Source organism: Dasypus novemcinctus, chromosome 27 (assembly GCF_030445035.2).
Source record: "Dasypus novemcinctus isolate mDasNov1 chromosome 27, mDasNov1.1.hap2, whole genome shotgun sequence".
NCBI lineage: Eukaryota > Metazoa > Chordata > Mammalia > Cingulata > Dasypodidae > Dasypus > Dasypus novemcinctus.
This window is the reverse complement of record NC_080699.1, coordinates 8,311,252-8,336,779: the sequence shown is the minus strand read 5'-3', so window position 1 is coordinate 8,336,779 and position 25,528 is coordinate 8,311,252. Positions and strand designations below refer to the sequence as shown.

The following is a 25,528-nucleotide window of genomic DNA, read 5'->3' as shown; positions in this document are numbered from 1 at the left end:
ACAGGATAACAGACTTGCTCTCTTCCCACGTGGAGGCTGTGTTTAACCCTCCATTTTACAAAGACTCGAGGTGAATACACCATTCTGAAACGTTGGGCATGGGCATAGAGTTATTTAACTTCTTTCCATATTTTAAGGAACTGGTCAAAAATGAAAAGAATCCTACTGAACAGACTCACGGTTTGAAGGGAAAAGCCTCCCCACATCTTCTCTCTGCCGTGGGAAGCTGGGATTGTTGGTGGCACGAAACCTAGGGGCCCCCGAAGTGGAAAGAGCCCCTGCCGGGGTGTCGCAGCCCCCTCCCCTCAGAACAGCTGCAGGGGCAGAGCTGGGTCCGTCTCCCACCAGTCACTGCGGTCTCTCGTGTGAGGTGACTGGCCAAGCCGGTACCCTCATGCGTGGGCAGCACATAGTAAATACTGTGTGGGTTGCATTAGCTACGTATTTTCCGTCAGGGAAGAAGCCAGTAACGCGGTCCCAGATTCAAGATACGTTTCATAGCAACAGTGGCCAGAGGAGAACTTCCTGTGAACGGTCTACACCCTCCCCCACCAGCTTCCCTGGGGGCAGAGAGGGGCACACTGCCAGGTGCTAGTTAAATAGTAAATGTTCTTTCCTGACGGGATATTTCTTTGTTTTTATAGGACCTACAGTCCCAAAGAATTCTACGCATCCAGAAATTGCCAACCCTCCAGGTGAGTTTAAAGAGGTCCGGATTTCATCTTTCTGGAGCGTGTAGAGCGCTGACAGGCAGGGAAGGACGCGTAACCTGGTTGACGCGTCGTGGGCTAGTCATCCATGGATCCTTAGGCCTGCCCTCGTATGCCTTCAGCAGTCATCGGTCACCGCATTCCTTTCTCCCAGCCCAGCAGAGATGCAAGTACGTTCTAAAACGAGAAGTGTATTGGAATTTCACCCTCTCCGTTCTGAAGCATCTTTTTAGCCGTGGTTCACATGCCCCCAGATTTTTGTCTTCCACCTGTGGGTACACAATAGGGCTTTGTAAGTCCGCTGGTGAAACAGGACGCGCCTCACGTTTTAAGACATCTCCCCACCACCGTGCTGCCCTGTTGAAACAGCCGGGGCTGTGCTTGCGGTTTTGGACAAGTGGAGCCCACCCTGGCCTCAGTTTCCTAGTGGAGAGAGCGGGGGCACCGAGCCTTAAGCATCCGGGTCAGCCGTCGAGGCGCGTTTCCGTGAGCAGATTCCGGTGACCTTCCCCTTGTCCTGATTCTTCAGAGTAGGCTGAGGCAGGACCTAGGAAAAGGTGCAGGGAGCCCACGACCAGACTCCTCTCCTCCACTTTTCTTTCACCAGTATTTATGGAATGTCCCCGAAGCGCTGGCACGGTCTAGGTCAGGAGCACAACGCACGGGTCCTGGCAGCGTGGAGTATCTGTCCTCCTCTTAGTGGACGTTTTCCGTTGACCTCGGTACCTTCTGTTCGTTACCGCCGCCTCTCCTGCTGGTGTCTGGCGGCATGAAATCAGGATTTTCTTTTTATGCTAGTTTTAGGCATTCTATAGAAATCCTTTCATTGGGGGGGAAAAGCCAGATTATCATAAAATATAGCAGTTATTGTTGAGCGGCTATGGGAGTTGTTTTTTTTTTTCAATACTTTATGAGAGTATCAGGCGTCTTGTCTTACTGGCCTTTATTGACTTGCACTTGATATTGCACTGCGAACTTTGAATATGAGCAACATAGGAGAGAGGTAAAGATAACATATTAATACGAACAGTAATAATATTAATAGCCACCATGTATTGAATGCTTGCCATGCAAAAGAGACTTCTTGGACATTTCATAATCCAACAACGTGATGAGGTTAGGTATCTTCTCTGTTGTACATACAGGGAAACTGAAACTCATAGTGGTGAAGAAACTTGCCCAAGATGATAGAGCAGGAAGTAGCACATCCAGGATTTGAAATGCAGTCTCTCGGATGTCAAGCCTGCGCTTCTGTATCACACTTCCAGAAATAGTGGTACAGCCTTACCTTTAAAAACTGCTTCCCCCCCCCAAAGAAATACCACAGCTGTTAGAAACTGGAAATGATTATTAGAAATCAGCAGCAATGTTTATTAAGATCAGCTCCAGAGTCAGTGGAGTGGTTTCAGGTGACCCGTCTCACACAGGGAAATTGATTGAGAAAATGAAGAAAACGTTGCCTCAGAATTAAAGATCATACAACTTAAAAAAAATTTTTTTTGTTATCATATGTAATGCTTCACATAACTATTCCTCTTGTATCTCTTCAAGTCTTGAACACCCTTACCAAACACGTTGATTCGTGTATTTTTATAAGACATGATGCTTAAGTTTTTTTCTTTTTTTGTAAGAGCATAGGTCCTTCCATTGGCTGCAGAATTGTCTCTTAAACATATTATTTATCGATTTATTTGATGTTACTTAGTGCAACTGATTTATTGCTAACACCATGGGGGAACTAGCATCTTCTTTTGTTAAAGTTCTTTATGATGTATATTCCAGGAATGTATTTTTGGAAAATTGGGACTGCCTGTAATACCGCTTACAACATTGTGTACCTGTTACTTTATACGCCTTACCATATTGGATTCAACTAGGTTTTTGGTTGTTGGTTTGTTTGTTTTTTTAAGTCTGTAGCTATGCTTAAGTTTCCTGAGAATGGGATTTACAATTTTTTTTATCCCTGGCACCAAGTACTATGCCTCATACTAGTAGGGATGCAATACATGTTGGTTGAGCTGAATTCTGGAACCAAATACATATTTTGTTGTTACTAACTTGCCTTATCAAAGCAGACTCTACATTTTGCCAACATGTACTAGGCTGTGCTCCAGTGTTTTTCAATAGTATAGCTGTTTGTTGTTTATAGAGTAATCTAGATAATTGAGGCCCCTGAAACAGAAATTGTGGTTATTTTCCAATTGTACCACTGATTTATTTGTAATAGCTATTTTTTTTTTATGTGCCCTATTCATCATTATGTTATATTTCTCACATTCTTCTATGCAGGGGCATTTTGATGGCATTTTTATGCAGGGGAATTTGATGGCATTTTCAGGTTTTGGAGAAATGATTTCCTTCCCTTTTCAGGTATAGTCAGAAGGTCTGTTTGAAGGTCTGTAGACGAATTTACTCTTTAATGGCTCAAGGAAGACCCATGCCCCTGTGTTTCAGGGCTTTGGTGCAACAATGCAAGGGAAGGTGGCATGACCCAGAATGGACACCTGGCTTTGTCAGTAACCAGAACAAGAGCTCAGTATCAGTCAGGACACAACTTTCTCATAGAGCACCTAGCTTTGATGCTTCTTAGAAGAGGACGAATATGAGGGGCAGGTTACCCTTGGGTAGAATTCGCACCAAGCCAGTTCCAGAGTGGTCACCTCAGTCCATGGCTGCCTTTGGCTGGGTGACCCCACCTTGGTCCAGTCACGTGGGCCACCCTGGTAGGAGGGTGTTATTCAGAGACATGGCAGGGACCCCCACGGCTCTGAGCAGATGGCCTTGGCTTTCTTCAGAACAGGGCAGTGGGCTCTAGGCGGCAGCTTGATGGAAGAGCTCCGTGTTTGAATTGTTACTGTCAAATGAAACACTGTCTTCCTAAAGCAGGCAGAATTCAGGAGGTACCTAATCCCATGTTTCACCCCACCTTCTATTTGTGTGAAATATTTTATTTCTGAAAGGACTGTTAGATGAAAATGGAAATGGAACTACAATATTTAAGATATGAGTTGTACTTCAAGACACCAAATATAGATTCTGGCAACTTAGTTAACTTCTAGGGATCTTTTTTCCCTTTATGTGGGAATTAATCTTCACGCCTCACAATTCTAGTGATTCTAAACTGCTGTATTAGTCAGACAAAAGGGGTGCTGGTGCGAAGGACCAGAACTCTGTTGGCTTTTTAAAGAGTCTCCCCCCCTCACCCCTTGTTGTTTGCGCTCACTGTCGGCTCTCTGTCCATTCGCTGCACGTTCTTCTGTGTCTGCTCGTCTTCTCTTTAGGAGGCACCAGGAACCGATCCTGGAACCTCCAGTGTGGGAGAGAGGCGGTCAGTCATTTGAGCCACCTCGGCAAACTGGTTTGTTGCGTTGCTCATTGTCTCTCCTCTTTGTCTCTTGTATTGTACCAGCTCACCTTCACCAGGAGGCCCTGGGAAACGAACCTCCCATATGGTAGACGGGAATCCAGTTGCTTGAGCCACATCCACTTCTCTCTGTTGGCTTTTTTTTTTAAAGATCGATTTATTTATTTCTCTCCCCTTCCCCCCGCACCCCAGTTGTCTGTTCTCTGTGTCTATTTGCCGTGTCTTCTTTGTCCACTTCTGTTGTTGTCAGCAGCACGGGAATCTGTGTTTCTTTTTGTTGCGTCATCTTGCTGTGTCAGCTCTGTGTGTGTGCGGCGCCATTCCTGGGCAGGCTGCACTTTCTTTCGCGCTGGGCGGCTCTCCTTACGGGGCACACTCCTTGCGCGTGGGGCTCCCCTTTGCGGGGGACACCCCTGGGTGGCAGGGCACTCCTTGCGCGCATCAGTACTGTGTGTGGGCCAGCTGCACACGGGTCAAGGAGGCCCAGGGTTTGAACCGCTGACCTCCCATGTGGTAGATGGATGCCCTACCCCCTGGGACAAGTCCACTTCTCTCTGTTGGCTTTTATAAAGGGTATTACTTGGGGTAGAAGCTTACAGTCACAAGGCCCTAAAGAGTCCAGCTCAAGGCACCATGAGAGGTACTTTCTCACCCAAAGTCATTTGTGCCTGCAAAGGTTCAGCCTTCCTCCTTCCTCTCAAGGCTCTGTGGGCCCTGCTTCTCCTGATCTCAGCTGGAGGCTGTCATGGGGCTCATCTCGCCCTGGTTCCTTCCTGGGCTCAGCTGCTCTGGTCTCCACGAGGTCGGCTGTGGACCATAAGGCTCATCTCTTCCCGGGCCGCAGGATCCTCTCTGGATCTTCCCTGTGTATCTTCTTCCATGAGTCTGTCTGTCAGCCTACCGAGGTGGCTGGGGGTCAATGCTGTGTCCCACTCTAATGACACGGTTGACTCAAAGCCCTGATCTTGACGTAATTTCATCAGACGTCTCAGCTGAATCAAATACAGCCAAAGGGTTATCGTGCCCGGGGACTGGCCAGTTTACTGACATACTCAGATACCTTTCTTGTAATTCTTAAGTGATATCAAACTGCTGCAACGGCCTTGCACCCCACACTCTGCACAGCTGGTGTAGTAGTAAACCAGAGCCGTCCTGGTGGTGGCACCTCCTGATGTGCCCTTGACCTAGCCTAAACAGCGGCCCACGCAGGGTGCTTCCGTTTCAGGCAGAGACCTTGGTTGTGAGGCAGACGCTGAAGGAACGTGTAACAGGGAACACCTCGCGGGTGGTGTAGAGGGTTGGGGAGATGGGGCTGAGTAACCAGCCTGTGGGAAGTTTGGGGAAAACCCAGAGAAACTGGGCTTGGCTTGGTGGGACCGATGGGGCACGATGAATGGGGACGAGTCGGGGGGAGATGCGTACAAGGACACGAAAATCTTAGCAGCTGAGAAGTGCAAAACAGTAGTAGAAATAAGGGAAAAGTAATGGAAATTTGGCAGAATTTTATGTACTTTTTTTTTTCAAAAGCAGAACAAACAAAACAAAAGATTGTGTTTGAAGGTCAAATGGAGGCAAAAAAAAAAAAAAAAGACCTAGTGCAGAAAAAGCCAACTGCCAAATGTCTGGTTTCCAGTGGGCACTTAGTAGGGCCTTGTTGAATGTGAATTCTAGTTTGAGTAGGAGAAGAGACTCCCCTGGGGCTGAATACTCAGAGCTTTTTTCTCTTTTTCATTAAAGCACTGGCAGGCTTGGCTTTAGACGCTCATAGTGTATTCCTTTCAGTCTGAAATTGATAATTTACCAAATCTTGTTGTGTAATACATAGAGATTTCCCAAGAATAATTTTTGACAGATGTGTAAAGGTCTTAGGAAGAGACCTTGTCTAGTTTTTTGATTAGTCAACAGTAATTAGGATTGGAAATTGTTTGACTCATCATTTTTTTACTTCCCTGTATCTTTTTTCCTATAGTAGAATTATACTACTACTTATTATATTATATAATAGTATATGATTCTTACAGAAATTTTGGAAAATACAGCAAAAAAATTTTTAAAGTCGTTATTCAAAGTACTCCAAGTGTTTTTGGTTTTTAGTTTTTAAACTCAAACCTAACCACATAGGCAGTTGCTTAAAATGGAAACTCTGTCCTGTAAAACATTTCATTGTGGTTATGGCTTCATGACACCACAGCTGCAACTAGTTGAAAAGTGACCATTTTAGTCAATTACTCAACTGTCCAGTAAGAACTGACTGGTTTGATTATGCCCTCCCTCCACCCCCCTCCATGAACTTGATTCATTAATTTTAAGGCTTTTCCCCTGTATATATACTTGTTTTATTTAGGGAAAGATAAAAAAATAACTGACTTGCTGTAAGGGAAACTGGGCAAGTTACTGAACCTGTCTGTGCCTCAGTTCGGTCTGCAGAATAGAACTGACGATACTTCTCTCTCTCTCTCGTGGAGTGGAACGGGCATAAATGAGATACCTGTAAAGCACTTAGCAGCTCCCGGCCCAGACGGAGAACTGACAGTTGTTAGCCCATCAGGTCGTCAGCCTTTCAGCTTCCTCCCTAACTCTTCCTCCCGCCACACTGGCCTTTTTTGGGTCCCTCCTGCTCTCCTGCCACAGGGCCTTTGCACGTGCTCATCCCAGCACCCTGAGCTCTTCCTGCCCCTCTTTTCCTCAGCCTTCAAATCTCTGCTCAGGTGCCCCTTCCCCAGGAGCCATCCTTGCCTCGACTTGCCCCATCAGACCCCCAGTCCTGGCCCTTCCCGGCCCGTGTGGTTCACGGGCGCACAGTTGCTTGGGTGCTGCCTGATTCAAGCCGTTCTCCCAACCAGAATGTAAAGGCCCTCCATCAGGGACAAAGCCGGCGCTGGTTGCACTCACCATCTGCCCAGCACCAAGCACTGAGCTGGCACACAATTTTGTGGGAGAAATCAAGGAGCAACAGATGCTCTGAGGAGTGGAAGCCAATTCTTGTGCTGACCCTGCCTTAGCGGTGGGATTAGATGGGAAGTTCCTGCCTCAAAATAAACGACCACCTGTCTGCTAGGCCTTTAATTGGACCCAGGGCCTTTTCCTTTACAATTAGGGAGAAAAGGGGCTTAAATGTTAGGGGAGAGTGGGCGTAGTTGTTTTCCTGTGTCCCTGGGCTACTCATTTTCTTTGTCTTTTTTTTTGTTTCCATAAAACTCTCTCCCCTGCCCTGCCCCCCAAGGTGGAGATGGGCTCTGGAGAAAGGGGGTGAGCCCGGCGGCCCAGGAGATGAGCGCACCTTGCCTCACGGGGGCGGGCAGGGCAGGAGCTGCTGTGCTCTGCGCTGAGTAAAAGAGGGTGATAAATGTGCCAAGGTGCAGGGGCCCTGCGAGGCTCTGCCGCTTGCTGAAGCCCCGAGCGGCTCCGGGTCTCACTGTAAAGTGCAGCGAGACTTCAAGGCAGGAGCTCAGAGAGTGGGGTTGTGCGAACTTTATTTCCAAAAAGACTTTTCCAGGGGATGGAAGGAACAAAGGTCGAAATTGGGAACCTGTTGGATGAGCCCAAGGGGCTGCTGGTGGGGTTGGGAATGGTGGAGGTGAAAAGGGATACTTGGCTGATGGAGGGGGCGGGGCGGGTGAGAGGAGGGGGCGGGGCGGGCGAGAGGAGGGGGCGGGGGCGGGCGAGAGGAGGGGGCGGGGGCGGGCGAGAGGAGGGGGCGGGGGCGGGCGAGAGGAGGGGGCGGGGGCGGGCGAGAGGAGGGGGCTCACTAAACCGAGGCTGTTAGAACTTGCCTGCATGGCCCAGTTATTGAAGCTGTTTCCTGCAGGAGAAATGATTACTTGAATCTTAAAAATTGTCCTTTAGTCTTCTTGGATCACATTTTAATAATAAAAATGTAAAGCTTGGCACTTGGAAGAAACCTTAGCATGCAAACTTCTCAAACTTAGCAGCATGTTCGAATTACCTGGAAATTTAAGAAATTCTGGTCTGGGCCCCACTTGAGACGAATTAAATCTGAATCTGGGGTGGGAGAGTAGCTTAAAAACATGCTAGGGGATTCTAGTGTGTAGCTGAAGTTGAGAATCACCGATTTCGAGAGAGGCCAGAGGGCCACAGCCACTTCTGGGTCTGTAGCAAGGTAGAAAATACTGGCTGCTAAGCAGGGAGAAATGAAAGACGTTTTGGTAAGGTAGCCCTCAGAAGGTAAGGAATTATTAAATCTTAATTGGTGGAGATAGGTAGAAAATACAAAAATTCTGGTCTTGGGACATGTCCCAGGCCACTGAAACCCTCCACAAACAGGACACTGCTGCAGTCCAGCCTGGGAGCTGATGGGTGGGGGTAGGGGTGGGGGTAGGGGCTGGGAGAGATGGGACACAGGCAAAGAATAGAAATAGGTTAGAAGCTCAATGGTTTTTGTTATTGTGGTCAGCTTTGTTTAAGTAAAACCCCATTTGCTACCAAGAAAGAGTAAGGACTAAATCTCCAAAAAATGTAGTTTTCCTTTAGAGAAATTTCAGAACGGAAAGATTTATTTACATGAAAACCTGTAGGGAGAATAGTTGAGAAGTCTGTTCATGAAACTTTTACTCTAGTTACATTAACTTCATACATGTATTCTTAACAATTGTTCTTGGATTATTTGTGAACTTTAAACAAAGCTAACCCTCGACCCAAATCATTTCCTTCTTAACTCTTTCACATTATAGTGTGGCAAAAAGAAAAAAGCACACAGTAGGCAGCTTTGCAAATAATGGAATGTGAATCTTGCCTGCTCTTCAGGGTAAATTGGGTTAAATCTTATGGGATACTTATATAGCTTTTGTAGTAAAAGTGTGCAGACTGTGAGATTGTACATTTCACATCTATACATGAGGACTTTGTAAGCATAATCCCAATACCATTGTCATGGCTTTTAAAAATGATCGTTTCTTACTATAATCAAATATCCAGTCACTGCTGTGTGAATTATTTTTCTTCAATACTTTTAGTGGTATAGAAATTTTAAGGAAAGGAGTAATCCAAATACTTTGAAGTAAAGGGAGGGGTGAATTTAAAAGCTCTAAAACGATGGGTCTCATTACCCCCCTCCTTTTATACTTGAAGAATTGTCTTTTCACATTTTGCAAACAGCGACAGTGTGGCTCCTGAGAGCCAGGTGGCGTGCTGGGCTACAGCGGGGAAAAGGAATCCTCCCCACACTCCTTGTGGTCAGACACACCTAAGCAGGAGCAGCCACTCGGTGCGACCGTGCTCCTAAGACTCAGTGCGGAAACACACGGCGCCAGACCCGCTCTGCTTGGGGAGAAGCTTCAGGGCTTTCAGATTGGATTCTGCAGGATGTAGCAACAGAAGGTACAAAGGCAGAGGGGAAAATGAAAAGCACAGTGGAACCATTTTTTTAAAAATTTTCCAGGGAAATCAACTCTCCTATCCTTATTTCCTCTAAATAGGTTGTATAGATTTAATCCAGAAAATGATGCCATCAAATGGTATAGATCCAAGGGACTCCCAGGGTGTTATTATGGCGCGATCCCAGGATTTAGGGAAAAAATGTCAGTGGGAGTCCTCACTCATCTTTTTCTTAGGTGTATGGTTCCGTTTTTGTTTATTTAACCCGTTGAGCTTCCTCCTTTCTGAAATAGGGACTATAATAATTCTTAATTGTATGTGAAAATTATGTAGTAAATGCAGAAGTACCATACATGTGATCCTTCAGTGAACCTTTAATCTTTTAACTCGTCAGAGAAGAGAAGTGTTCAGTTTCTAATTTGAGGTATGAAATTTTCTTCCAAGACCTGTTACTCCAGGTTTTGCCATGACGTCATCCTTATTCACAGAACTTGCACTTAAGGAAGTAGCTCTGATAGTCAGCAATCTGTATGGTAATTGATATACCAAGGACGCATAATTGTACTAATGAAACTTGCATCACAAATGCAGCTTATATATTGCTATTTCTGTAAGGGGAAGTTAATCTCCATACATACTAAGTTTGATAGAGAATGTTTCTGTGCATAATTCTAGGTTCCAGACCACTGTGACCCAAAAACTTTGCAGAATAACTGTTTTAGATGCTAGGTTCCTAAAAACTCAGAGTCTAGTCGCATGTGAAATCTGTAAGAGTTCACCAGTAAAAGGTGCTATGTATAAGAGGCAAAGCTTTTGTTTGGTAAAATGCTAGGATTTTTTATTTTTTTATTTTTTGAGGTCTTGGGGCCAGGGGTTGAATCTGGGACCTCCTATGAAGGAAGCTGGCACTCAACCACTGAGCCACACGGGCTTCCCTGGGTTGTTTTTTCGTTTATTTGCTCTTTGTTATTTTGTTTTTAGGAGGCACGGGGCACCAAGCCCAGGACCTCCCATGTGGAAAGGCGGTGCACAGCCGCTTGAGCCACATCCGGTCCCGGAATGCTAGGATTTTAAGTTTACTTTTGAACTGAAAATAGTACAATTGGCTTGGAATAAGTATAGTAACATTGCAGCACATAGACATAGGCATTCATGTTCTCATGTTTGTTAATTTAAAAAAAGAATGTTTTCTGAAGTCAAAAGTCAAAGCTTCAGAAGAGACAAAGACCTTTTCAAAGAGGAAAGTCTAATTTTAGAAGCTGCCAGACAGTGCACCAAAACTTGCCTTTCAGTAAAAGGATTTTAATGGAATCTTTTGCCAGCACAAGTTGAAAAGTACATTCTTTAGGAAAAAAACAAAACTAAAGAGAAACCACAAGGATGATTACATGATTATGAAAAATAGAAAATAACAGGGAGAAGAAAGTAAATATTATTACCCCCAAATTAAATGATATTGTTAGAATTCTCTGGCTTCAAACAACAGAAACAAACTCTAGCTGATTTAAGGCCAACAGGGAATTGTTGGACATATTCTGGGCCACTCACATAATCAAAGGGGGGAAAAGCAAACTAGACCAAGCTCAGGGAGGGATTTCAGAAACAGGAGGTAACAGGAAATGTCTTTAGGGTGTTGCCATCATAATGACAGTGTCAGCCCTTTTCCTTATCTAGCACACTCTATTCAAGTGTGAAGAGTCTCACTGGCCTCGTTTGGCCACCGGCAGCCCCTCTAAACCGCGTGGAATGAGGGGGGTTGGCTTCCCAAAGGAAGGCTAGGCAGCTCGTACAAACAAGGATAGACAAGAGCCGGACAGGGAAACAGCAGACGGTCACTGCTCCAGGGCTATACCCCCGGTCAGAAGTCACAGTGATTTTCCCTGACCTGGAGAAAGAGGCGGATAGTTATTAGTCTCCATTCACTTCAGAAACATTTACTCGTCAACTTCGTATCAAAAGTGTTATGCCGTTACAGAACTGGAGACGGATCATTTCCTGAGGATCTCAGCATATTTGTTTGTTAGCTTCATAAGGTATTTGCCCTGTTGACCATTTAATTTCTGATATGGGGGAAGAAAAACTTTTAAGGCACTTTTTTTTTTTTAAAGAGAAGTTGTAGGTTCACAGAACAATCATGCAGGAAGTACACAGTTCCCATATACACCCATTCTCACACAGTTTTCCCTATTAACACTTGGCCTAGTGTGGTTCTTTGTTACAATTGAAACTGTTATTATCATTATACTAGTAATTGCAGTCTGTAGTTTGCATTAGGGTTCACTGTACTGTATAATTCTGTTTTTGTTTTTGTTTTGGTAACATACGTACAACCTAAAATTTCCCCTTGTAACCACTTTCACATACACAATTGAGTGGTGTTAATTGCATTCATAATGTTGTGCTACCATCACCATTATCCATTACCAAAACTTTTCCATCACCCTAAACAGAAACTGTATTAATTAAACATTAGCTCCCCATTCCCTGCCTGCATTCCAGCCTTTGTTAACCTATATTCTAGTTTCTGACTCTTGTCAATTTCCTTTTTCTAATTGTTTCAAATCAGTGAGCTCATACAGTATTTATTCTTTTGGGTCTGGCTTATTTCACTTTACCCGATGTCTTCAAGGTTTATCCATGTTGTCGCATCATCAGAACTTCATTCCTTTTTACAGCTTAAAAATACGCCCTTGTGTGTATATACCACATTTTGTTTAGCCTTTCATCAGCTGATGAACACTTGGTTCATCTTTTGGTAATTGTGAATAATGCCAACCTGAACGTTGGTGTGCAAATACCTGTTTGAGTCCCTGCTTTCAATTTTTTGGATATATACCTAGAAGTGGAATTGCTAGGTCATGTGGTAATTCTGTACTTAACTATCTGAGGAATTGTCAAACTGCCTTCCACAGCAGCTGCACCATTTTACATCCCCCCCGGCAATGAATGAGTGTTCCTTTTTCTCCACATGTTCTTGAACATTCTTAGTTTTTGGATTTTTAATAGTAATTGTTTTAGTTTCCAAGGCTCCTTCAGCAAATACCATAAAATGGTTTATCTTAAACCATGGGAATTTATTAGCTTACAGTTTTGAGGCCAGGAAATGTCCAAAGCACAGCATCATCAAGATGATGCTTTCTTCCCAAAGACCATCTGCCAGTGATCCTTGGCTCCTCTCTCACATGGCAAGGTCTGCTGCTCTCTTCCTTCTCTTCCAGATTTCACTGATTTCAGCTTCTTCTGTGGCTTTTTTCCCCTCGTGTCTGATTTCATTCCATTTATAAAGGACTCCAATAATATGATTAAGACCCATCCTGAATGAGGTAGGACACCTTACCCAAAGTAACCTTATAAAAAAATCCTACTTACAATGGACTTACACACATAGGGATGGATTAGATTTAAGAACATGTATTTTTGGGGTACATGTAGCTTCAAACCACCACAGTAGCCATTCTAGTGGGTGTGAAATGGTGTATAACTGTGGTTTGATTTGCATTTCCTTAATGCCTAATGATATTGAACATCTTTTCTTATGCTTTTGGTGATTTGTATATCTTCTCTGGGGAAATGTCTATTTAAATTTTTTGCCCATTTTTCAGTTGGGTTGTCTTTTCATTGTTGAGGTGAAAGATTTATGGTTTCCAAATGTTTTTTCCCATCCTTTAAGTTGTCTTCATATATTCATGATGAAATCCTTTGATTCACAAAAGTTTTTTTAATTTTGGCACAGTCCCATTTATCTATTTTTTCTTTTGCTACTCATGCTTCTGGTGTAAAGTCTAAGAAACCATTGTTTAACACGAGGTCCTGAGAGGCTTCCCTATTTTTTTTAATGTTCTGTTTTATTTTTAAAGAAGCTTTAGATTACATGTTACATCAAAAATATAGGACAGTCCCATATACCCCATCCCCTTCCTATGTTTTATTCTAGGAGTTTTATAGTTCGGGTTCACACATTTAGGTCTTTGATCCATTTCTTGGTTTGTTGTGTGGTAGGGGTCCATCTTTATTCTTTTGCATATGGAGATCCAGTTTTTCCGGCACCGTTTGTTGAAGAGTCGTTTCTTTTCCCATTGAGTGGGCTTGAAACCCTTGTCCAAAGTCAGTCAGACAAGTAATAGAACAGATAGATGAAAAGATAGAAAAAATTCAGCAGGAACCTAAGGATTTGAATAGCAACATGAAACGTGCAAACATGCACATCATAGGCAACCCAGAAAGAGAAAAGAAGGCGTGTTAGAGGAAGTAATGACTGAAAATTTCCCAGTGCTTTTGAGGGACATGGACGTAAATGTCCAGAAAGCACAGCACACCCCAAACAGTCTAAATCCTAACAGGCCTACCCCAAGATATATGCTTACCAAATTGTCCAGTGCTCAAGACAAAGAGAGAATACTGAAAGCAACAAGAGAAAAAAGATCCATCACATACAAGGGAAGCTCAATAAGACTAAGTGCTGATTTCATGTCTGAAAACATGGAGGCAAGAAGACATAGTATGACATAGTTAAGGTGCTAAAAGAAAAAAACTGTCAGCCAAGAATTTTATATCCAGCAAGACTGGCATTCAAAACTGAGGAAGAGTTCAAAATATCCACAGATAAACAGAAACTAAAAGAATATGTCAGAAAGCAGATTTGGCTCAACAAATAGAGCATCCACCTACCACATGAGAGGTCCAGGGTTCAAACCCAGGGCCTCCTGACCCAATTGATGAGCTGGCCCATGTGCAGTGCTGATGCGTGCAAGGAGTGCCGTGCCACACAGGGGTGTCCCCCGCATAGCGGAGCCCCATGCACAAGGAGTGTACCCCGTAAGGAGAGTCACCCCACACAAAAAAAGTGCAGCCTGCCCAGGAGTGGCACTGCACACACGGAGAGCTGATGCAGCAAGATGACACAACGAAAAGAGTACAGGGGAAGCGGATTTGGCCCAATGGATAGGGCATCTGCCTGCCACATGGGAGGTCCAAGATTCAAACCCAGGACCTCCTGACCCATATGATGAGCTGGCCCACACACTGCTGATACGTGCAAGGAGTGTCATGCCATGCAGGAGTGTCCCCCATGTAGGGGAGCCCCACATGCAAGGAGTGCTCCCCATAAGGAGAGCTGCCCAGCATGAAAAAAGTGCAACCTGCCCAGGAATGGCACCGCACACATGGAGAGCTGATGCAGCAAGATGATGCAACAAAAAGAGACATAGATTCCGGGTGCCACTGACAAGAATACAAGTGGACACAGAAGAATACACAGCAAATGGACACAGAGAGCAGACAATTTGGGCAGGGGGAGCAGGGGAGGGGAGAGAAATAAATGAAAAATCTTAAAAAAAAAAAAAAAAAGAGACATGGATTCCCGGTGCCGCTGACAATACAAGTGGACAGAGAAGAACGCACAGCAAATGGACACCGAGAGCAGACAACTGGGAGGGGGATAGGGAAGGGGAGAGAAATAAATCTTTAAAAAAAAAAAAAAAAGAGTGTGACAATAAGAAACCTGCCCTTCAAGAAATACTAAAGGGAGTTCTGCAGGTTGGAAGTAAAACACAGGAGAGAGTGTTGGAGGAGAGTATAGGAAGGAAGTTTATTGGTAAGAATAACTAAAAAAGATAAAAAAGAGAAATAAAAACAACATGTACATATATTAACCTAAAGAAAACATGGTTAATGTAAGTAATGCCTTGACAGTAATAACATTGAATGTTAATGGATCAAACTCTCCAATCAAGAGACACAGATTGGCAAAATGAATAAGGACATTTGATCCATCTATATGCTTTCTACAAAAAACTCACCTTAGACCCAGGCATGCAAGGAGGTTGAAAGTGAATGGTTGGAAAACAATTTTATATGCAAATAATAACCAAAAAAGGGTGGGAGTAGCTATACTAATATTGGACAAAATAGACTTGAATGCAAACTATTCTAAGAGACAAGTAAGGACACTATCAAGAAGAAAGAATAATCATAAATGTTTATGCACCTAACCAGGGCGCCTCAAAACATGAGGCAAACATTGGAAAAACTAAATAGAGAAATAGATGCCTCTACAGATATAATGGGGACTTTAATGCACCATTATCACCATTAGACAGAACATCTTGACAGAATCAATAAAGAAACAAAGTCTTTGAGGAATACATTAGAGAATCTGGACCTAATAGACATATTCAGAACACTACACCCAAATACAGCAGGATATACATTCTTAAGTAGACATGGTTCATTTCTCCAGGATAGACGACATGCTAGGCCACAGAACAATTCTCAGTGGATTCAGAAAGATTGAAATTATACAAAGTAATTTCTCTGACCACAATAGAGTGAAGCTGAAAGTCAGTAAGGGCCAGAGAACCAGATTAGGCACAAAGATGTGGACATTAAAAAACACACTCTTAGACAATCAGGGTGAAGGAGAAAAGTGCAGAAGAAATCAGTAACTACCTTGAAAAGAATGAAAATGACAACACATCAGAACCTATGGGATGCAGCAAAAGCAGTGCTGAGAGGGAGTTATAGCCATAAGTGCCTCTATTAAAAAAGACAGAGCCTCTATTAAAAAAATCAAAGACCTAACTTCCCATACCCGGAGGAATTAGAAAAAGAACAAACTGATTCCAAAGCAAGTAGAAAGAAGGAGATAACATAGATTAGAGCAGAGCTAGATGAAATAGAAAATAAGAAAGCACTAGAAAAATTAACAAAAAAAAAACTTGGTTCTTTGAGGAGATTAATAAAGTGGGCAAACCCTTAGCGAAACTAATGAAGATGCAAATACATAAAATAAGAAATGAGGAGGGGGATATCACCACTGATCCCACAGAAATAAGGAGTATCATAAGAGGACACTTGTATGCCAACAAGATGGATAACTTGGATGAAATGAACAAGTTTCTAGAAACACACAAGTAGCCTACATTGAGGAAAGAAAAAATTGATTAATTCAACAGACCAGTCATAAGTGATAAGATTGAATTAGTCATCAAAACCCTCCCAGCTAAGACGATCCCAGGACCAGTGGTTTCACAGGTGAATTCTGCCAAATGTTTCAGAAGGACCTAACACCAATCCTGCTTAAACTCTTCCAAAAAATAGAAGTGGAGGGAACATTGCCTAACTTATTCAATGATGCCAACATCACCCTGATACCAAAGCCACATAAAGACACCACAAGACAGGAAAATTACAGACCAGTATCTCTCTGATGAACCTTGATGCTAAAATCCTCAATAAAATACTTGCTAAGCATGTTCAACAACACATCAAATGAATTATACACCATGACCAAGTGGGGTTCATCCCAGGTATGCAAGGATGGTTCAACATAAGAAAATCAGTGTAATACACCCCGTTACAGATCCAAAGGAAAAAATCACATGATCATCTCTATTGATGCAGAAAAAGCATTTGACAAAATACAGTGCCCTTTCCTTATAGAAACACTTCAAAAGATAGGAATAGAAGGAAACTACCTTAATTGATAAAGGGTATATAGGAAAAACCCACAGCTAACATCATATTCAATGGTGAACTCCTAAAAGCTTTCCCTCTAAGATCTGGAATAAGATAAGGATGCCTGTGGTCACTGCTTTTATTTAACATCGTGTACAAGTACTTGCTCTAGCACATAGGCAAGAAAAAAATATAAAAGGCATCCAAAATTGGAATGGAAGAAGTAAAAATGTCACTATTTGCAGATGACATGATGCTATACATAGAAAGCCCTGAGAAGTCTACAACAAAGCTTCTAGAGCTGATAAATGAGTTCAGTAAAGTGGCAGGATATATGATCAATGTGCAAAAAAATCAGTGGCACCTCTGTACACCAATAATGAGGAATCTGAGGAGGAAATCAAGGAAAAAGTTCCATTTGTAATAGCAACCAAAAAAGTCAAATGCTTAGGAATAAACTTAGCTGAAGATGCAAAGGACTTGTATGCAGAAAACTACAGAACTTAGTTAAGAGAAATCAACAAAGACCTAAAAAAATGGAAGAATATTCTCTGTTCATGGATCAGAAGACTAAACATCATTAAGATATCTATCCTACCCAAATTGATTTACAGATTTAATGCAATCCCAATAAAAATTACAACAGCCTTTTTTTACTGAATTGGAAAAACTAACAATGAAATTTATTTGAAAGGGCAAGGGGCCCTGAATAGCCAAAGACATATTGAAAAAGAAAAATGAAATTGGAGGAATCACACTACCTGACTTTAAAACATATTACAAAGCTACAGTGGTCAAAACTGTGGTATTGGCACAAGAATAGACATACTGACCAAAGGAACCAAATTGAGAGTTTTGATATAGATCTTGCATATACAGTCAACTGATATTTGACAAGGCCACCAAGCCCATTCAACTGGGAGAGAATGGCCGCTTCAACAAATGGTGCTTGGAGGGAAACGGACTTGGCCCAGTGGTTAGGGCGTCCGTCTACCACATGGGAGGTCTCCGGTTCAAACCCCGGGCCTCCTTGACCCGTGTGGAGCTGGCCCATGCACAGTGCTGATGTGCGCAAGGAGTGCCCTGCCACGCAGGGGTGTCCCCCGCGTAGGGGAGCCCCATGCGCAAGGAGTGTGCCCCGTAAGGAGAGCCGCCCAGCGCGAGAGAAAGTGCAGCCTGCCCAGGAATGGCGCTGCCCACACTTCGTGTGCCTCTGAGGACAGCAGAAGCGGACAAAGAAACAAGACGCAGCAAATAGACACAGAGAACAGACAACCGGGGGATGGGGGAGGAATTAAATAAAATAAATAAATCTTTAAAAAAAAGCAAAAAACAAATGGTTTTTTGGAAACAAATGGTTTCCATATCCAAAAGAATGAGTGAGAAACACCATCTCACACCTTCTACAAAAACTAACTCAAGATGGATCAAAGACCTAAATATAAGAGCCAAGTCCGTAAAGCTCCTAGAAGATAATGTAGGGAAGCATTTTTGAGATCCTGCGGTAGGAAGTGGTTCCATAAACTTTACACCCAAAGCACAAAGGAAAGAAAAAGCATATAAATGGGACCACCTCAAAATTAAAAACTTTTGCAGCTCAAAGGAGTTTGTCAAGAAAGTGAAAAGGCAGCCTGCTCAATGGGAGAATATATTTAGTAACCATCTATCCAATAGGGACCTAATATCCAGCATATTGTAAAGAAATCCTACATCTCAAAAATAAAAAGACAACCCCTTTAAAAAATGGACAAGAGATTTGAAAAGATATTTTTCCAAATAAGAAATACAAATGGTAAAAAGTACGTGAAAAGATGCTTAACATCACTGGCTGTTAGGGAAATGCAAATCAAAACTACAGTACAAATCAAAATGCCCCCATAATGCAATGAATGTCCCATGATAATGAAAGAGGTTGTTGATGTGGGAGGAATGGGGGGAGAGGGTGGGGGTATATGGGGACCTCTTATATTTTTTTAATGTAACATTTTTTTTTTTTAATAGAGGGGGAAAAAAACTACAATGAGGTAATGTTTTACACCCTTTATACTGGGGGCAGTTGAAAAAAACAGAGCACTGCAAGTGTTGGGAAGGATATGGAGGAAAGGGAGCCCTCACCCACTGCTGGTGGGAAAGTAGAACGTGCACCCATTGTGGAGGACAGGTTGGTGGTTCCTAAGAAGCTGTATACAGAACTGTCATATGATCCAGCAATCCTACTGCTGGATATATACCCAGAAGAAACGAAAGCTGGGACATGAACAGATACATGCAAGCCAGCATTCATAGTGGCCTTATTCACTGTTGCCAAAGTTGGAAGCATCCCAAATGTCCATCAGCAGATGAATGGGTAAACAAAATGTAGTATATCCATACAGTGGAATATTACTCAACTGTAAGAAGAAATGCAGCATTAAGATGCGGGATAACATGGGTGAATCTTGAAGACCTTATGTTGAGTGAAGTAAGCCAGGCACTGAAGGACAAATATTATATGACCTCTGATATGAATTAAGCAAATTGAGCAGACTCACAGAGCTAGAATCTAGAAGATGGCTGTACAGGAGACAGAAAGGAAGTAGAGGGTGGTGAGCTGATGCCCACAAGGGCAAAGTCTATGATAAGGTGGAAGATGTGGTTGGGCGGTGGGAGGGCATGACAGTGGTGCAGTGACGTGATTGGGTTCGGCAGAGCTGGTTTGTGAGGGGCAGTAGAGTAGAGGGGTTGGGTGGCACTGTCCATGGAGCTGGGGGGAGGGTTGAGGGAAGGAGCGGGTGAACTCGGGGGGTTTTCAGGTCTGTGGCTAAACATAGTATTAGAAATGTTCTTTTGGCAGATATGGCAGGGGAGAGTTACTGGTGTAAGGTGTCAGGTGGGATAGTGTACGTGAGATAGGGCGCACCTGGGCAGGCTTCTATGGAATGTCTAATGTGTGTTACATCAGTGGAGGAGACCCACACAATAAACAAAAAAATATTAAACTCCCCTCCTGGGGAGTCCTGTGTTCTCAGAGGGACCAGAACCCCTTGAGAACATAGGCAGTGTCTAGTAAAAGAAAACAGACCAATATGTCAAGCCCCTCAATATTATTGCAAATAACTATGAATCTTAGTCTTCAAAACTGAAACATAGTGGTTACCATTGGTTCTGAGGGGAGGAGAAGGGAAGAATGAAGTAGATGGAATGTAGGGCATTTGGGGGGACATTAGAATTGTTCAGCATGATCTAATAACAGATATAGGCCACCTCAAATTTCATTTTCTTACTAATTTTATTTGGTTATTTTGTCGGCCTCATTTTTGAAGTGGTTTTGGATCACAGGCACAGCAGTGGTGGGGGAGGATCACAGGTGTGGGGTGTCGGTGATGGGGGTATGCATGGGAGGAGGTTCGCCTGGGGCGTGCCTCTGTGACATATGAGTATGTTCAGGTGATCCTGGGTCACTGTCTCTGTGGGTGGAGACCCGCACAATAACTGAAAGAATATTGAATTCCCATCTTGGGGAATTCTTATTCCTAATGGATCCCCTGAGTGCAAGGGCAAGAATCCCGAGTACAAGGGCAATGTCTAGTGAGGGAAGACAGACCATTATGCCTGGCCCTTGACACTGATGATTGTACTTAGGAAGCTTTTTTGTGAAATTGAAACTTAGCCAGTATGATATATTGCCTAAGAGTTACCTCCTGCAAGCCTCCTTGTTGCTCAAATGTGGCCTCTCTCTCAGCCAAACTCAGCATATAAAAACACTACCTTCCTGGTAAACACTGTTTTTCACAGCTGCGTTTTGTTTAATTTCCTAAATAATATATGCCTATTGATATCAAATCCCACCATATTTAAATGAATTCAGTCACTGTCTTCAGATTTGAATCCTTTCTTGGACTCTTTGTTGACTATGTTCAGTGTCAATGAAGAGTCACTGGCTCCCAGCTAAAGTGGCATATGATCAAGAACTATGAAGAACAAGAAGAGAAGGAAGACATGGTAAGGAAGAAACTTATAAATTCTAAAGAACTGGATGGAACCTACGTATAAGTACGCAGCCAATTTGTCCAGGAAGACAAAGGATATTTTTGCTATGCTGAAAAGTAGAAAAGAATACACATTCATCTTATAAAAACTGTCATCATTTTATGACAAGACACACTTCTAAGATAACAACTTGCTGTGAAAAAAGGAGATTCACAAAGGACAAGTTATTCATCTAGGCTATGCATGTTGTCTAGAGAAGCCTGAATTTTCACCTTCCTGTTCTTTCCGGGAGTGTTTATCAGTGAGTTAAATAGATATGGAGGATGAAGATAAGATTTAGTGTGTTCCAACCACAGACTTAAAGGAGAACATGCCAAAAAAAGAAAAAGAAAAAACATGAGACTTAATTCTAAAGCTTATTCGCTGACAGTAATAACATTCTCGATTAGAAACCTGTTTGGTTTCTGCTATAGAATGTAAAATAACAAATGTATATACCCAGATACAAAACTTTTTGTTGACTAGATAGACAATTGTGGGTTTTGATCAGTAAATGGGGGGGGGGAACAATGGCACAACCTTTAAAAAATTGTCACATGCTCATTCAGTTTTTACTTTTATATTTCAGTAAGTAAATATGCTTTCACTGTTAAGCAACATGAGGTACACCAAAAATACTTGCATGCACCATTCAGTTGTAAATTTTCTGAACTTTTCCATTATATTGAAGTCAAAGGCCATTTTCACAGCTTCCTTGAGATCACTAAATCTTATATCAACTTAAGTGGCAATAAATTCTTGCAAAGAAATTGGTTCTAGATAAATTTCCAAGGTAAATATCGACAGGAAGTGTTTTTGTTTTGAAAATATGTTCTACATGCTCCGTAAATCTACCAGTTGGCTGCAAAGCGGTTAACCTCAGACAGAGGAAGTTCCTGTGGAAGTCCAGTCCCACAGAAAGACAGTTTTGCTTGACTGTCAACTATTTTGTTAAGGGACAGCTAATACTATTATCAGTAGATCATTTGAAATTGTAGACAATAGAAAGTAGAAAGTTCTTTTACCTTGGGGAAAAAGGAATTAACACTAATTTCAAAATGTGAATTGAGAGAGAATGGAAAATAAAACGTATAACTAATTCCAAGCCACAGGGGTTTTGCGAAGTCTGAGGTCAAGTATCTGAATGTGCTTTGTAAACTGTAAAGAGTTGTAGTGGTTGTTATTAAAAATCTTTTTCCGCCATCGTGACTTTTAAAAACTGTCTCCTCCCATGGGAGTTATGGTCATGGCCGATGGGGTTAACTACCAGGTCAGATGGCCCCTCTTTGGAACTGGTGTTTATGTGTGATGAATCTGGACTCAGATGGGATCTCTCTACATAAGACTTTCATGCTAATGTGCTGGAGGTGCAGTTAGTGTCGGGGTTTAAGATATATTTAGGGGATTTGAATCTCTGGACTGACAATGTGATAGCCAGGTCCTGAGCCTCAACAGACTCCAGCACCTACAATCTGACTTATTGGGCTCACCACACTCAGCTAAGATGGAGTTGAAGAAGGACAACCACCACACCATGGAGCCTAGAGTGATTACAACTGAAAGTGGGAGGATTGCATCCAGCATCCATGTGGAATCTGAGCCTCCTCTTGACATAGAGGTGCAATGGACACAACCAATCCAATGTCCACATAGAAAAGGTGGCATTGGATTGGGAAAAGTGGACATGGTGGCTGATGGGTATGGGGAAAGGCAGGAAGAGAGATGAGAGGTGAAGGCGTCTTTGGGACATGGAGCTGCCCTGGATGGTGCTTCAGGGGCAATCACTGGACATTGTAAATCCTCACAGGGCCCACTGGATGGAAGGGGGGAGAGTATGGGCCATGATGTGGACCATTGACCATGAGGTGCAGAGGTGCCCAAAGATGTACTTGCCAAATGCAATGGATGTGTCATGATGATGGGAAGGAGTGTTGCTGCGGGGGGGGAGAGGTGGGGTGGGGGTGGTGGGGTTGAATGGGACCTCATATATATATATTTTTAATGTAATATTATTACAAAGTCAATAAAAAAGAAAATTAAAAAAAAATAAAATAAAAACTGTCTCCTATTTTGGCTAATTTGAGTTTTCATTAGCTTTCCTTTTTATATAGTTAGAGGGCAAAGAATTATAACTTTAAAATCATTGTACCTCAGTTTCCTTCTAGTACTACGTCGTAGGATATTTGTGTGTGTGTGAAGATTAAATGAAGTGATATATGTCAAGTGCTTAGAACAGCACCTACAAGATAACTGCTGAGTATATCTTAACTATTACTATTAATCAGCGGTGATCCAAATATAGTGATCAGAAGTGAAGTCAAAGTTCTGAAGTGTCTCTAGTTACTTAGATTTAAAATTAAAACCACAAAAACCCCTCTGGCTTTCCTGTTAAAGTTTAGTGATGGTTCTGCTCCATAAGTCCCTGATGTTACTTTGTTGCGGCCCTCAACAATGTTCATTTCATATCTGCTGTGGGCTGGGCGAGGTGCAGGATGCTGTGGAAGCCTGAGACTAACTGGACGTAGCTACTGCTCTCAGGATGCTTGCAATTGAAATGGAAGATAATGAGACTAAAACAGTTAGGCTAAAAGACCAGCATGCTAAGTGGTAATAAAGGTACCAAGGTGGGCGTTCGGAAGAGGTAGAGTTTACTTTCAGTTAGGAAAATCCTGGAGGAAGCAGCACTCGAGCTGGGTCCGAGTAGATGTGGCATCCCAAGATGGAGTGAAGGAAATCAGGCGTGTCTTTGGAGGGCACGGCTTGAGCAGAGGTGTGGGGGAGAGGGTTGCTTGAAAGAAGGTCCAGGCCATTTTTGTTTACGCCTAGCCTGTTGTCAATTGATGAGGATGGTAACCATTTGTTGAACATAGGCTGTTGCCACGCATGGCAGAAGACACTGCATTCATGTTACTGCACTCCTCACAACAACCATATAGGTATTATTCCCCTTATTTTAGAGGTGAGGAAAGAGTTACACAATTAGAAAATGACTGCCACAATTTTTATTTTCTCAAACGCCTATGTTTCTTTCTCATAAACCTGGCTGCTTCTTGAGAATCTCAAGTGATTGATTGGCAGACATATATACTACTCTCTTGAGAATACCGATTGCTATAAAGTGGGATTTTCTTCTTTCCCACTTCTACATTCTCAAGAAGCACAGATTTTCTGCCTCCACAGGACTTCCAGAAACCCCTGACAAAAACATTTTTTTGCCTTTCACCAAGACTCTGTTTCTGAAAAGGTTGCTTGGAAGAGCATGGAGTAAGTGCAGACTTGGGTGGTCTAGAGGGGAAGCTTGCTCTGGCTGGGGTAGCTTGAGGGCTCTCATCTGCAAGTTTTGACCCTTCTCAGTGTCAGAAAATTGTATTATCTTCATAATCGACTTTGACCTCTTAGAATGGAATTCACGACCTCTTGTTTTCTGACTCTAGTCACTCCTGAGTATGTTTCCAAAACTGCAAAGTACTTCCCCTGTGTACCTCAGGGTTTATTGTGGGATAAAATAAAATTCTGTATATGGAATCCTTAGTAGACTACTCACTGCTTCATAAATATTGTTATTATAATCATAGTCTTATGGGACAATTACTTTCTCAGAGGCTTCTGGGTACGTGGGGGGTCTTTGTTTCTACACTTGAGTGGCTTCAGATGGCTTATTTTAGCTTTTGTCTCCCTTTTTTCCATCAGACTCAACTGTCATGTCTTTGTATTGGCATCATGCCTTCCTCTAAGGGCCCACTCCTTTCTCAATTTGCTGCTTTTAATCAGCAATCAACTAGGAAACCACATAATAGACTGTGTTAGCAGCGTGTCTCAAATTACAGTAATTTTGCTGTTTTGCAAGGGGTAAGCGGAGATTTAAAAAAAAACTCATTCAGCTAAAAATCTATGGATTTTTAAAAACTCCTTTATAGGTTCTTAACAAATTGTTAAAGCTAATAATGCATGCATTTAATCCTTCAAGCAACGCAAAAGCATATGAAACAAAAGTGTCTTGTCTCTGTCCCTTCAAAACAACTCCCTAGAAATAATCACTGTTAACTGGGATAAATGTACAAAATATTCATGCACATAATATTCTGCAACTTGCTTTTTTGACTTATCTAGGAGTTATTAATCTTAGTACATGTCTGTTGATGTATAACAAATCACCCCAGAATTTAGTGGCATAAAACTATATTTGTTATCTCGGGGTTCTTGTGCTCAGGAGTTTGGGAGTGGCTTAGCATGGTACCTACCTGGGGTCCAATTCGAGGTGGCAGTCCTGAAGGCTCGAGTGGAGCTGAAGATTCACTTCCAAGGTGAATAACTCGCATGGCTGCCTTTGGCAGGAGGCCTCATGCTTCTCCTCAGGAGCTTCCCTTAGGGCTCCTTGAGTATCTTCACAACATGGCGGCAGCTTCCCCAGGAGTGGGGGATCCAGGAGAGCCAGCGGGAGCTGTTCTTAAGGCGTAGCCTCTGAAGTCGTATAGCATCGCTTTTGCCGTATTCGCTTTTTCAGACGACAGTCTTTAGGTGAGGTCTGTGTGGTAGTTTGAGGCAGTAGGTTTCCCCATAAGCACTCTTAAGTCTAATCCATTTCTAAATGTGTGAACCCATTGTAAGTAAGGTCTTTTGATGAGGCTACTTCAGTTAGGGTGTGACCCGCCGCATT

At 42.8% G+C, this 25,528-nt stretch overlaps 1 protein-coding gene across 1 annotated transcript in view; it reads left to right on the top strand.

Annotated features, from left to right (window-relative positions):
* Positions 1 to 25,528, top strand: part of TMEM123 (transmembrane protein 123) — a 68,392-nt gene that overhangs the window by 4,356 nt on the left and 38,508 nt on the right. The window contains exon 2 of the mRNA XM_058289074.1: positions 645 to 695. Within this exon, the coding sequence (XP_058145057.1) occupies positions 645 to 695 (51 nt within the window). The remainder of the gene's footprint in view (positions 1 to 644; positions 696 to 25,528) is intronic.